Below are 13,907 nucleotides of genomic sequence, written 5' to 3'. Positions count from 1 at the left end.
TTAATTTGAAGGTATCAAACAAAGAAAATAAGTCCGTTAAACTGCTAGGAATGATGATTGACCAGAAACTTAGCTGGGATAAACATATCGCATACGTCTGTTCTAAACTTGCACGTGATATGTTCCTAATTTATAAGCTTAGGAGTAATGTCAGCCAAAACTTACTGCTGCATTCATATTTTGCTTATATCCACCCCCATCTTTCATATGGTATTCTGCTCTGGGGAAATTCTCCCAATTCAATATCAATTTTCAGATGGCAAAAAAAAGCTCTTCGATGTATAGTGGGTTTATCTCCTAGGGATACATGCAGGGAACATTTCAAAAAACTTAACATCATGACAGTTCCTTGTTTGTACATCTACTATTGCTTATTACACGTAAAAGAAAACATAGCTCAATATCCCATTAGGTCATCTGTCCACACCCACAATACAAGACGAAACCACACAATTGATCTGCCATACTCTAGACCGTCTAAGATACATAATAGTTATAAATATGTAGGCCCCAAACTGTTTAATATGCTCCCTAAAATTGTACAAACAGTATCTAAAAGTAAATTTAAGACAACATTGGGTCAATGGCTCAAAGGTAAAGCATTTTACTCAGTTGATGAATTTAAAGATTGTAATATGGCAGATTTGCTGTTTTAACATAGAGAAAGGTACCTCTGCCTGTAGTAGGACCTAAATTTGTATCAACAGCTTAGGATAATGACATAGTGTTATCAACATGTATATGATAATGACATAGTGTCATCAACATGAATACTCCCTGCTTAATATAAATCTGTATAATGTTTTCCTTTTTATTGTAAAATTAATAATAAACAAAATTCCAAATGTGTGCTATTGTACTACACTAAATTTCATTTGATTTATATATACTTTGTTATGAGAATATAACCATCTTTATACTGTACATGAACTTACTGACAAAGCCCATTGTATAAGAAAATACTGAACAGCTAATAAAGATTCTTATTCTTATTCAATATTGGTTGCAGGCAACTTTAACCCACTGAGCAGAGACTGAGACATCAATGGATTCACCGAAGGTGATATGGGAAGACAATCTTGTGAAGTAGTTCTGAACAACTCAGAGGTAATCAAAATATTTTAGACCTTGTAGCTACAGACAGGGTTAGGTTGACCTCACTGACACTATGTGTAGAGACAGGGATTAGTGATCATAATGTCATCATAGTGAAAATGGTTACTAAAGTTAAGAAATCCATCAAGAAGGTTAGGAGAGTTTTTATGTTGGAAAGAGCAGATAAGCAATTGTTTGCTCCTACTTACACAATGAATGGACATAATTTTGTCCCAATGTGACAGACACAGAGGAATCATGGGCAAAGTTCAACCTGATTGTAAATCATGCTCTGGAGAAATATGCACTAAGTAAGTAGATTAAGGACAGAAAAGAACCACCGTGGTTTAATATCAAAATTCGTAAAATGCTGAGGAAAAACAGATTGTTGTGTTCTCAGTTCAAAAAAGAACGTCGAAATGTCAACAGGCAAAAGTTAATAAGCTTAAGGTTTGAATTTCGCATATAAAAAGCATTCACACAGTAGAATTATGCAAACATATCATCATTTGACCACTGCACAGACTCCTATACAGAAGGCAAAGTAATCGGCATCACTGGCATACAGAAGCAACCAATAAGAGTTGAAAACAAATAAGTTGCCTCGTCTGGATGGAATCCCGGTTTGATTTTGACAAAAAATACTCTTTGGAATTGGCTCCTTACTTTTAGCTTGCATTTATCATAAATCTTTCATCCAGTGAAAAGTACAAAGCAACTGGAAAAAGTGCAGGCGACTCCCATATGCAAGGAAGGCATAAGAATGGACCCAAAAAATTGAAATCAGTTTATTGCAGGATTCTCGAGCCATCCTAAATTACAAAATAAAAAATCTCCTTGAGACTGAAAAGCTTCTCCACAAATCAACAGGGATTTAGAAGGCAGTGCTCATACAACACTCAGCTTGCCCTTTTCTTGGACGATATTCTTTAAGCTGTGGATGAAGAGAACAACAAATTTCCATATTGCTATATTTTCAGAAAGGGTTTTGACTCAGTGTCCCACTGTAGGCTGTTAATGAAGGTCCAAGCATACAGATTAGGTTCTCAGATATGTGAATGGCTTTAAGACATTTTGAGAATAGAAATGCGAACATTGTTCTAGACAGAGTGCTCATCAGAGACAAGGTTATCGTTAGGAGTGCTCCAGGGAATTGTGATAGGACTACTGCTGCTCTCTGTATAGACAAATGATCTGATAGGTAAAGTGAACAGCAATTTACAACTGTTTGCTGATGAAGCTGTAGTACATGGGAAAGTGTCATTATTGAGCGACTGTAGGAGGATACATGACAATTTAAGACAGAATTTTTCTATGGCGAGATGAATGGCAGCTAGCTTTAATTGTAGAAAAATTTGAGCTAATGCATATGAGTTGGAAGAACAATCCTACAATGCTTGAATACTGTAGTAGTGGTGTGCTGCTTAATACAGTCATGTTGATTAAATATCTAGGCATAACATTGCAAAGCAATAGGAAAAGGAATGAACACACAAGGTCAGTGGTAGGGGGGAAGGCAAATGGTCAACTTCATTTTATTTTGAGAATTCTGGGACAGTGCCGCTCACCTATAAAGTACACTTTGAACAGAACACTCGAGCATTCTTGAGTGCTGCTTGAGCATTTAGGATCCCCAGCAGATCAGATTAAAAGAAGACATCAAAGCAGTTCAGAGGTGTGCTGCTATATTTGTTACCAGTAGATTCAATCAACACCCAAGTATTACAGAAGTGCTCTATGAACTAAAATGGGAATCCCTGCAAAACATTATTGAAAAAGTTTAAAGTAATGTCATTTGCGGCTTGTGTCCTACTCCAGAACTATTCTACTGACATAAATGTGCATTTCATACAAGAAAAATAAAGACAAAATACGGGAAATTTGGGCTCGTACGGAGACATACAGACAGTCATTTTCCCCTTGCTCCATATGCTAGTGGTACGACTAGCAGTGGTATATGGTACTAGCCATCACACACCATATGGTGGTTTGTGGTGTGTAAGAGTATACATGTAGATGTAGAACATAGCACTGCCAATATGCTTTTCAGGAGCAGCACATTGTAAGAGTACATATGTCACAACAATTGTTTCCACCTTTTTTGTTACAGATACTGTGATCAATGGTGAGACCATACATCGAAACCGAGCGAGGTGGCGCAGTGGTTAGCGCACTGGACTCTCATTCGGGAGGACGACGGTTCAATCCCGTCTCCGGCCATCCTGATTTAGGTTTTCCGTGATTTCCCTAAATCGCTTCAGGCAAATGCCGGGATGGTTCCTTTGAAAGGGCACGGCCGATTTCCTTCCCCATCCTTCCCTCACCCGAGCTTGCGCTCCGTCTCTAATGACCTCGTTGTCGACGGGACGTTAAACACTAACCACCACCACCACCACCACCATACATCGAAAGTGGCTGTCACTATGCCCTTTCCTGTTATGAACATTGTCTATTTTCAAATTTATTTCCCACGAGACTCCTTTTTTACCACTTATTGAATTATTTCATCCTCTACTATATCTCTTCCTACGTTGTTCAGTCTCCAATAATATCCACGTTGACTCATACAAGAATCTCACAGAATGCATAAAAATTCAGGAATTAAAGAATTCATCATTTATAGATACATAACTTTTCTTTTCTCAGTAACTTCTTTAATGCACATAGCATGCATTGCTCTCACAACTGCATGAACAAAAATAGTGGGCAGAGTTCCTTAATTTTTAACACAGGAAAACTGCACCATGATTCTGCTTTGCATATACATACAGCAATGTGTAACTGGGATTAATGAATGAAAATACTTTTAAATGCACAGCTGTTGTTAGAATGAAGGTGGATACCTGTACACTAACTCCAGGTGTTGAAGCACTAGCTGGACTCCAGGAACTGGGTGTTAAAGTGCCCGAGCTGATGGTTCCTGCAGGTATCACACTCTGCTGAGCCTGGGCTTGTAGGTGGGCTTGCACCTGCTGTGCATGAGCTTGTGCCTGTTATGTAACAGAATCTGTTAGAGTGTATCCCTAATTATTTGGAGCTAAAACTACTGAGAGTTATTTTTCCTAGTATGGAACTGTATTATACTCAAGCTGACACCTCAGTAAATTTTACATACTATTATTTTGCAAATACTAACAAAAAAGTTATTTATGCACCAAACTGGCAGTTAAAAAGTGAATAAAAATTGAATATCAATCTCTCAATGCCAAAGTTTAAATCTTAAAGACCAAAAGAAAAAGTGGGGTAATATATTTGAAAAGACAAGTGAAAAGAGATTTCTTGTAGCTGACTAAGAATCAGCAAATGATGAAATAAAGAAAAATATGATCTTAAAACAAAATACAAATAGAATTAAAACACTGACAGAACTGACTGATATTATTATTTTTGCCACTATAAGCTGTTGATGTGTCTATCAGTGATACTAAACATTTTGCCTCCTGAAAGCAAGCAAAGGCCTGCAATTCTGTTTTATAATATAAATAATAAGTATTTGAATTGTGCGCGCAATCAAGTAGTCCTTACAGGAATGTAGTAGCTGAACATTTCAAAGAGGAAGAACTGTTAATGAAAGAAGCGTTTTGCCAGACATCAGGATCACTGTCAGTACAATTTATTGTGCAAGATACCCTGGGCAACAACCTCATCCTTTTACAGCAGAAAAAATTGTGATTACTATATTATGTGATTATGATGGGTGGAAGAACTAGGGCCTTTTTTTTTTTTTAAAAAAAAAATCATGAGAACAGGCTTCCCTCCCTCTCAGCCAGTTTTCAAATTTTTTCAACGTGTACATGGAAGATACAATATACTACACTGGATTTGAGAGACAGAGGGGGGGGGGGGGGGTGTTCAGAGGTTGAGATTGAGTGAGAGAGAGAGAGAGAGAGAGAGAGAGAGAGAGAGAGAGAGAGAGATTCTCAGGGACAAACGTCACAGAAATTTGCTCGGCTAAAGGTAGGCTTGGTAAAAGCCACAAACTGAAGGCCTACAAAAAGATGTTATTGGAATGTGAAATACCTACTTTTTCCCAGGGGACTGGGAAATCCAAGCTAGGAGGAAGTGTATATGCAAAATAACTTCGCTTCTCTTAATTTTTAAAAAAGTTTAAATTAATTTTTGAGGGGGGTTTCCAAAAATAGCCACTTCAACAGCAGCAGCTACAAAAAACAGATGAATAAATCCCTATATTAGAAACTTCTCCCAGGCAAATAAATTTTTCAGTTCTTTGCAAAAACACTACACTAATTCGCAGTTGCTAAATTATTATCACAGGCACAAACAGATAAACAGGAGGGTACCAACTGTTGCAAAAAAGTAGATCAAAGACAAAATAATGTCATGCAATGCAGGAAAAAAGCTATGGTAATATACAAATGAAAGATGGGAGTACAGTAATAGGAAATCCTCAGGAATACATAAATATTGCACACAGCTATTTCTCTGGTATTGCTCAGAAGCTGCAACAAAAACTTCCTAAAACACATGTGGCATCCACAATAAATGACTGCAAGCACAGTGACAGTGTTCATCACAGCAGAGATTCAGAGATTTAAGTCAGGAAGACAACAAAGAAATAAAATAATAAAATACAAAAAATAAGTAGTCAACATGAATAGACAAGGACAACTGAGTTTGAAGTAGGGAGGACAAAACAGAAATAAATAAAAAATAAGAAGTCACCATGAATAAATGAGATTCCAGTCTGTTCTGAAGGCTTACAGAGACAGCACACAAACCTCATTAGCAAACAATGAATGCATTCTTTAGTTCAGGTACTTTGCCAGAGTACCTAAAGCACATATGAGTTGTTCCTGTACTAAAGAAAGGTAAAGCTGACAGTATAAAAAACTACAGGCCAGTTTCACTAATGTAGGTGTTATCAAAAATAATCAAATCAAATATGAAAGATAAAGTACAATCTTTTTAATGACGAACAGTTTCTGAAATGACAGAAGCACAATATATGCTGCAATACAGTTCACAAAAGTGGTATATGAAGCTCTTGACAAGGATGACTGTGTTACAGGACTATTCTTACACTTGTCCAATGCTTTTGACATTGTTCACTATAAAATACTATTAAACAAACTAGAAGCAGTAGTTGCAAGAGAAATAGCAAACAAATGGTTCTTGTCTTGCCTGGAAAATTGGATGCATAACTACTGATGATAAATCTTTAGTAACACAATTGGCAGACAAAAAACATGTAAGTAGTGGTATGTCTCAGGGTAGCATAAGGGGTCCAATTCTTTTCTCAACATATACCAATGACCTTCCAGACAATATAACACATGGAAAACAACATCATAGGTACCGATAAAACACCAGAACTCCTAATAGAGAAGCAAATTAAACATTCAGTGATATTTACAGCTGGGTGTATGTAATAAATTAACACTGAACTTAGAGAAAACAAACAGCATGTACTTCAGCATAAAGGGAGAACATCTCTGTTGCACTGAGCACACATGATATACCTACAGAACATGCAAGAAACGCACAGTTGTGTGGGACGAACACTGTAGAGACACTGGCAAAAAGAGTGTCATCTGCATGTTATGTTGCTGGATTCCTAACGCAATTTGAAACAGTCAGCATCTTGTGGTGACATACCATTCTTACATACTCTCAGTTCTTACCTATGAGTTTCTTTCCTGGGGACAGAAAGCACAAAACATGGACACAGTTTTCAAACTCCAGGAATGGGCCATAAGAGTAATTGCTAAAAGTAGTAGTCAGGCTTCTTGTAAAGAATTAGTCTGAAAATTGTGTATCCCTACTGCATCAAGTGAGTACACCTAATAATCTGTTGTGCATTTCAGGGAAAACACCGCTAAGAATTTCACTAACAGTTCTATACACAACCATGGAACAAGAGCCATTGTGGACATGCATTTTCAAAGGAAAACAAACAAAAATTATAAACAGCATTTTCTATCAGGGATTAAAATTGCATAACAAATTAGTTAAAGATAGAACAACAAAAATAATCAGTTTTTGACTATGTAATGTAATTGGATAGACAAAAAAATCTACTCACCAAGTGGTGGCAGAACACCACACACACACACACACACACACACACACACACACAAAAAGAAGGATGTACTTATGCAAGCTTTCGGAGTCAGTCGCTCATTCATCGGGTAGAAGAGTTGAAGGGGAATGAAGAAGGGTGAAAGAAAAGGACTGGACAGGGTTGGAAAAAGGGTAGATTTCAGAAAAGTCGCCCAGAACCAAGGGTCAGGGGAGACTTACGGGACAGGATGAGGAGACGATGCTGATTATTGGAGACTGCTCTGCATGAGATTCGAAAACCTGAGAGCTTAAATGTGGAAGACAGGGTAATATGTTGGGTGAAGGACAGCGAACAAGCAAGTCAGAAAATGAAAGGTATAGAAAGCTAAAACAGAGTGAAGAAAGGAGTAGTTATTGTAATGAATTGCTGAAACGGAAGAAATTAACATAAATTGCCAGTTGGGCAGCGAGAACCAAGGACTTGTTTTTGTGTTAGTACCCACCTGCGGAGTTCTGAGAAACTGGTGTCTGGGGGAAGAATCCAGGTGGCCCATGTGGTGAAAAACGCACTGAGGTAATGACTGTCATGTTGTAGAGCATGCTCTGCAACAGGATATTGTGCTTTGCCGGTACACACCCTCTGCTGATGCCTGCTCATCCTAACTGATAAACTGGTGGTAGTCATGCAGATGTGAAAGGTTGAATAGTGTGTAAATAACAGTTGGTATATGACATGTTGTTTCACATGTGGCTCTCCCTTTGACAGTATAGTTTTGCCAATTACAGGGCTGGTACAGGTGGTGGTAGGAGGGTGCATTGGCCAAGTCTTGCAGCAGAGATGATCACAGGGGTAGGAGCTGTAGGGTAGAGAGATGGGTGCAGATAAGGATATTGTGGGGATTTGGATGACAAAGGAAAGCTATTCTAGGTGTAATGGGCAAAATCTCAAATGGAATTGATTTCATTTCGGGGCATGATTTTAGGAAGTTGTGGCCTTGTTGAAGCAGCTCACTAATACATTCTAGAACAGGATAAAACTGAGTGACCACCAGCACCTGCTCTACAACATGACAATCATGACCTCCATGCCTGTTTCACCACACATGATATCTGGATTCTCCCCCCAGACACCAGTTTCTCAGAACTCCACAGGTGGGAACTAGTGCTGCAGCACGTCCTTGGTTCTTGCCACCCACCTGACCTTACTTTATGTTAATTTCTTCCATCTCAGCATTTCTTCATTGTAGCTACTCCTTTCTCTACTCCATTTTACTTTTCCATATTTTTCATTTTCTGACTTGCCTATTTTTCACTGACCCCCTCCCACCTCTGTTACGTACAATGCACTTAGCTTTCCACTCTTATAAACTTGTGCACTACGTTTTTGCAATAATCTCTGTCTTGCATATTACTCTGTCTTGCATATTACCCTGTCTTCCACCTTTAAGCTCAATGGTTTTCAATTCTTGTCCGGTGCAGTCCCCAACAATCAGTTTTTCCTTCTAATCCCATCTGGTAAGTCTCCCCTGACCCATGGCGCTGAGTGACTTTTCCAAAATCTGCCCCTTTTCCTAAGCCTCTCCACTGCTCTTCCTTCACCTGTCTTCCTTCCCCTTCAACCATTCTTCTGGCATAAGTGTAACCTTCTTTTATGTCTGTATGTGTGCTCTGCAGTCGCTTGGTGAGTAGATTTTTTTATCTATCCATTTACATCAAATTATTTGAGGAGATGAAGGAAGTTACTAACATACATCTATTTAAAAAGCAGCTGCAACATACTTCATAAGTAACACATAACTACACAACTAAAGATTACTTAAGAGGCTCACAAGGGAACAGTCCAATCTGAAATGTCAAAACCTGGCCTGAAATTTTTTATATAGGAAGAATACAGTGAAAGAAACATAAAATCAAAATTTTAGCTGCTAAGACACACTGCAAGTATTTTTTAAAAAATAGGTAAAAAATTTGCCAAATTTGTAGTTTTCTAGGCAGCTGGAGAAATGTACTGTAGCTGTAGCAACACAACATGTGCAACATGGCAGGCACATGTTCTTGAGCAATGGGACATCAGCAAACAGATAACACAGCACAACACGATTGTAATTTGTAAAGTGAATTTCATTTTCCATTGATAGTTTCACTGATATAGTCATCCACAGTTACTATTTGTTTGAATTTGCAACTCATTTAGTACCCATTATAATTATGACCTGCTAGTGTTAATAACAGAGGTATAACTGGATCAATTTTCTTTTGTGTTTTCTTTGTTTATGCTTGCTGATACCATATGTCTCTGTGCAGCTTCCAGACTTTCACAGTTATGTGGCATCCAATTAATGTTATCAGCCACACAAAGACAAAATAAAAAGAATGTGGTATGCAATCGAAATCTACTTCTCTTGTAGACCTACATATGTGCTATATATTAGTCAATTTCTTGGACATTCATTTGAATGATGTCAAAATTTTATTTGAAATTGTGGAAACATTAGAAGAAAGAGGAAGTAGCTCTGATTACTCCTTAAATAAAGGTTCAAATGATGATTACTGTGCTAGTTAATTCAGGAGCAAAAGTACAGTAAACATGGAGAAAACACGGAGAGTAACAGCTTTCAGTGACAAAGAAAAGTCTGTAAATTTTTTGGTTAAACGAAAGAGGGCTGTCTGCAAAGCTGGTTTCATTTTGTAAAATATAAATGTGAGTTGTATAAATGGAAGAAAGATTTACACAAAGTGTGAAATAAGTGCCAAAATTAAACTTGCAAAAGTGTGAAAGGAAAAACTATTTGAAATTGCCCGAGAGCGTTAATGCACCATTACCACAGTAAATCTACAAGAATAGGTCCTCTGAATTGCAAGTGAGATGAACATTACTGATTTCCTAACTTCTTCAATCTGGGTAAAGGGATTCAGAAAATTATACGCTAAAGGAAATTGCAAAGTTACAAAGCTTGCTTCAAGTGAATGTGTAGAGGAGATTTCATTAATATGTAGCACTATAGACAAATTTGTAGCTTCTTGTTATCCCCTAAGCATTGTGTATAATGCCAATCAACCGGGTTTCCTGCAACAACTGTGTGCAAACTGCACTTTATCATTCCAAGTGAAAAAAACACAATAGTTGCTTTTGCTGTCAATGAATGTTACGACACATTTGTACACAATAAAGCAAGTGACAAGTATTACTGGATTACTGTTTCCACAGCTTTATATCTGTCTTCAGGAACCACAAGGCAAATTGAGGCCAAAAGTTAAAAAAAAAAGGACTGTGTATTAGTAATCGACATAATGACATCTGGAAGACAGGAGAGAATGATTTTCAATCCTGCATTTGAAACACGTTCTTACCAGTTGCAGAAAATAATGCAGCCCTCTTGACTTGGACATAACTACTTGGTCTTTAGGAGGAGGATGAAAAGACTGTTAAAATAATTTGGATCCCACTCAAAACTGGTAGTGTGATTCAGCCCCTCCACAGCAAAATTTTTCAACAGTGTACAGCATTTTTTAAAAAAATAGTCAGACAATATAACAATTTCTAATAGCTCTTTGTCATTTCAAGTTTATCAGCATAACAGTAGTGTTAAACTTCATTCATTTCTGCACTGTCAGTTTGCATCATCACGTTTTATGAATTTGATCAGATATGCCTTTCATGCAGCATAATATGCAGAAAAACAGCCATGGCCATTTTTTACTCCAATTCCTTATAAACAAAACCAGTAATTACTATGAAGTACCCGAATGCATTAATTTTTCTTTTATCAGATATGCCTTCTGTAAGGACCGTGTTTGTTTTTGTCAAACAACACACTTTGCACTTTAGTGACAATTACAGGGAATAAACAAGAAACTGTTTCATTACTAGTAAAACATGTTTTATTCAAAAATTATCCTAAGAACTGAGCTACAGGAAATTTCATAAAATATTTCTTGTCAAAAATTGAAGTCTCAATTGATGGAACTCGTCTGTGAATGTAATACAATACACTATACTGATTGTGTTTTTTCTGCCAGCCATTTGTGTAACAATTACATATGCAACAGTTTAGCTGTCAATATGATCTGCAAGTTACTCAAGAAATTAATGATTTGAGACATGTTTTGCATGGCTTACATCTTTTAAATTGGTATTTGTGCACTTTGGACTTCGCATCATGCGTTGCTACATTCTCTTGTCACCGCTGTGTCCATTTCTTCACTGGAGCACATACAATGTAGAAAAAGCTGTACAAACTGCTATCATAAGTGGTTCTTCCTGTGGCAAATGTGAGTAGCTTTAATTTTTTAAATGCTTGCAGCACACCTAACTGCTAAAACACTGATGTGCATTTCCTTGGTGTCCCCTCCCTGAGCGAAAAATTTCAGTGTAGGTTTTAACATGTTGATTGGACCATTTCCTTGTTACAGTACTAGTTAACAATGAAAGGGGATAACTAAAACAGCCTATCACATTACAATGCACAAGCATGATGTAATACTCTTATGAGGTTCATTCAAGGTATAACACTAATTTTTTCCTCGGTACTAGGAACAGGTGGAAATTCATGGTTTGTTTCAAAATGCACACACACTCATTTTGAATGTGTGACAGAGATGGCAGCACTGTATGGCACACAGAACTCTAGTGACGGCTGCTAGAGTGAGAACTCTGCTCATACTTAAAATGGTGAAGTTTTCATTACAAGAACAGTATTTACCATTCATTTTTTCCATTTGTAGGACATGACTCCAACTGAATTTCATTGCCAATTGAGTGAGATATGTGATGATGTATCTAATGTGTGTTCGTGTGGTTAACAGTTCAAAGAAAGCAGACTGTCACATGACGACAAACTTAGACGATCTCAGCTTTACACCAGCCAGTCTACCTATATTGTCGAGCAATTGGAGAAACTTGTTTTCGAGGAGCACCAAATGATGTGGAACACATCAGCTCCAGAGTTGGCATTTTCATAACATCTGTGCACACAATCCAGCATGAAGACCTGAAAATGCAAGAAGTGTCCTCCAGATGGGTACCACAAATGTGGAAGGACATCCACAAAGCTGTGTGCATTGCATGCTTCCAGGCAATATTGACATGTGATGCCAGCATGAATGGGATTTTCTTTTCGTCAACAGTGACAGTGGGTGAGAGACGGTTGCTGTTTCTCAGTCCTGAAACAAAGTGCCCATCAGATCATTGGGAGCACATACATTCACCACCATGAAAAGAGTTTTGGGTAAGCTGAAAAAATAATAGTGGCTACGTTCTGGGAGAGCAATGGCATCCTCTTTACTCACTCCTTTCCAGAGGGCACTATGCGACAGGTGCACCGTATCAAGATCTTTCGAAGAACAAGCCTCTTCCAGAATTGCTTGCAAAACAACCAGAAAACGGGTATGTGGTCTTTCACAAAGACAATGCAACAGTACATTTGGTGAAACTAGCACTGAAGTTTATTTGTAACAACAGCTTTGAAGTAATTTCTCGTGTTCCCTACTCACCTGATATGGCTCCTAGTGACTTTTGGCTGTTCCCAATTCTGAAAGACACTCTCTGTGGGCGTACATTCACTAGCCATCCTGTTAATGCACCAGTGATTTTCCAGTGGTCAAACCAGAGTCCTAAAGAAGCATTCATAGCGGCCATGGAATCATGCAATCATGGTTGTAGAAATTTGCACACCTGCACTGTGACACAAGTTTCACAGTTTTCGTGTGATTAGTTTGTGAGAAATAAAAATTGGAAGCGTTATAACTTGAATGTACCTCGTATACATAGATATGGCAAGGTCTGTAGTGTCTGATAGTAATGTGTTGTCATTCTCATTAACTTAACACCTCACTCTTCAGTACGGATGATGACTCAGTTTTCCAGACAGACTGAAGGGAGGGCATAGAGACATGGATGTTCATGGTTTTAGAGTCACCAACAGCCATCCAAAGAGTGTGATTTAGTGCAATAAAAAATTACGTTTTATGTTGTAAGGTATTTTTGAAAATTGTGTATGATCACATTGTACAATGTGAACAACTGAATGTAGCAATGCTTATTAAGACATTGGCCTGATATTCAGGAGGATGGAGTTTACTCTGTCCAGCTATAATGATTTTGGTTTTCCTAAATCATTTCAGGCAAATGCTGGAATATTCCCTTCAGCATGGCACAGCCAACCATCTGTCCTACCCTAAAAAAACATAATTATACGAGGTGCATTCAAGTTCTAAGGCCTCCGATTTTTTTTCTAATTAACTACTCACCCGAAATCGGTGAAACTGGCGTTACTTCTCGACGTAATCGCCCTGCAGATGTACACATTTTTCACAACGCTGACGCCATGATTCCATGGCAGCGGCGAAGGCTTCTTTAGGAGTCTGTTTTGACCACTGGAAAATCGCTGAGGCAATAGCAGCACGGCTGGTGAATGTGCGGCCACGGAGAGTGTCTTTCATTGTTGGAAAAAGCCAAAAGTCACTAGGAGCCAGGTCAGGTGAGTAGGGAGCATGAGGAATCACTTCAAAGTTGTTATCACGAAGAAACTGTTGCGTAACGTTAGCTCGATGTGCGGGTGCGTTGTCTTGGTGAAACAGCACACGCGTAGCCCTTCCCGGACGTTTTTGTTGCAGTGCAAGAAGGAATTTGTTCTTCAAAACATTTTCGTAGGATGCACCTGTTACCGTAGTACCCTTTGGAACGCAATGGGTAAGGATTACGCCCTCGCTGTCCCAGAACATTGACACTAACATTTTTTCAGCACTGGCGGTTACCCGAAATTTTTTTGGTGGCGGTGAATCTGTGTGCT

At 38.2% G+C, this 13,907-nt stretch overlaps 1 protein-coding gene and 1 non-coding gene across 3 annotated transcripts in view; one reads left to right on the top strand and one right to left on the bottom strand.

Moving 5' to 3' along the window:
• LOC126260182 (transcription factor Sp4-like) overlaps positions 1-13,907 on the bottom strand; it is a 96,278-nt gene that overhangs the window by 64,785 nt on the left and 17,586 nt on the right. For both annotated transcript variants that reach the window (XM_049957451.1, XM_049957452.1), the window contains exon 6: positions 3,939-4,085. In XM_049957451.1, coding sequence (XP_049813408.1) covers positions 3,939-4,085 — 147 coding nt within the window. The remainder of the gene's footprint in view (positions 1-3,938; positions 4,086-13,907) is intronic.
• Positions 3,243-3,315, top strand: Trnae-cuc (transfer RNA glutamic acid (anticodon CUC)). Its single transcript has one exon. It is a non-coding gene; the product is annotated as a tRNA-Glu (tRNA).

This window comes from Schistocerca nitens, chromosome 5 (genome assembly GCF_023898315.1).
Source record: "Schistocerca nitens isolate TAMUIC-IGC-003100 chromosome 5, iqSchNite1.1, whole genome shotgun sequence".
NCBI classification, from domain to species: domain Eukaryota; kingdom Metazoa; phylum Arthropoda; class Insecta; order Orthoptera; family Acrididae; genus Schistocerca; species Schistocerca nitens.
This window is presented reverse-complemented; position numbering and strand designations above follow the sequence as displayed.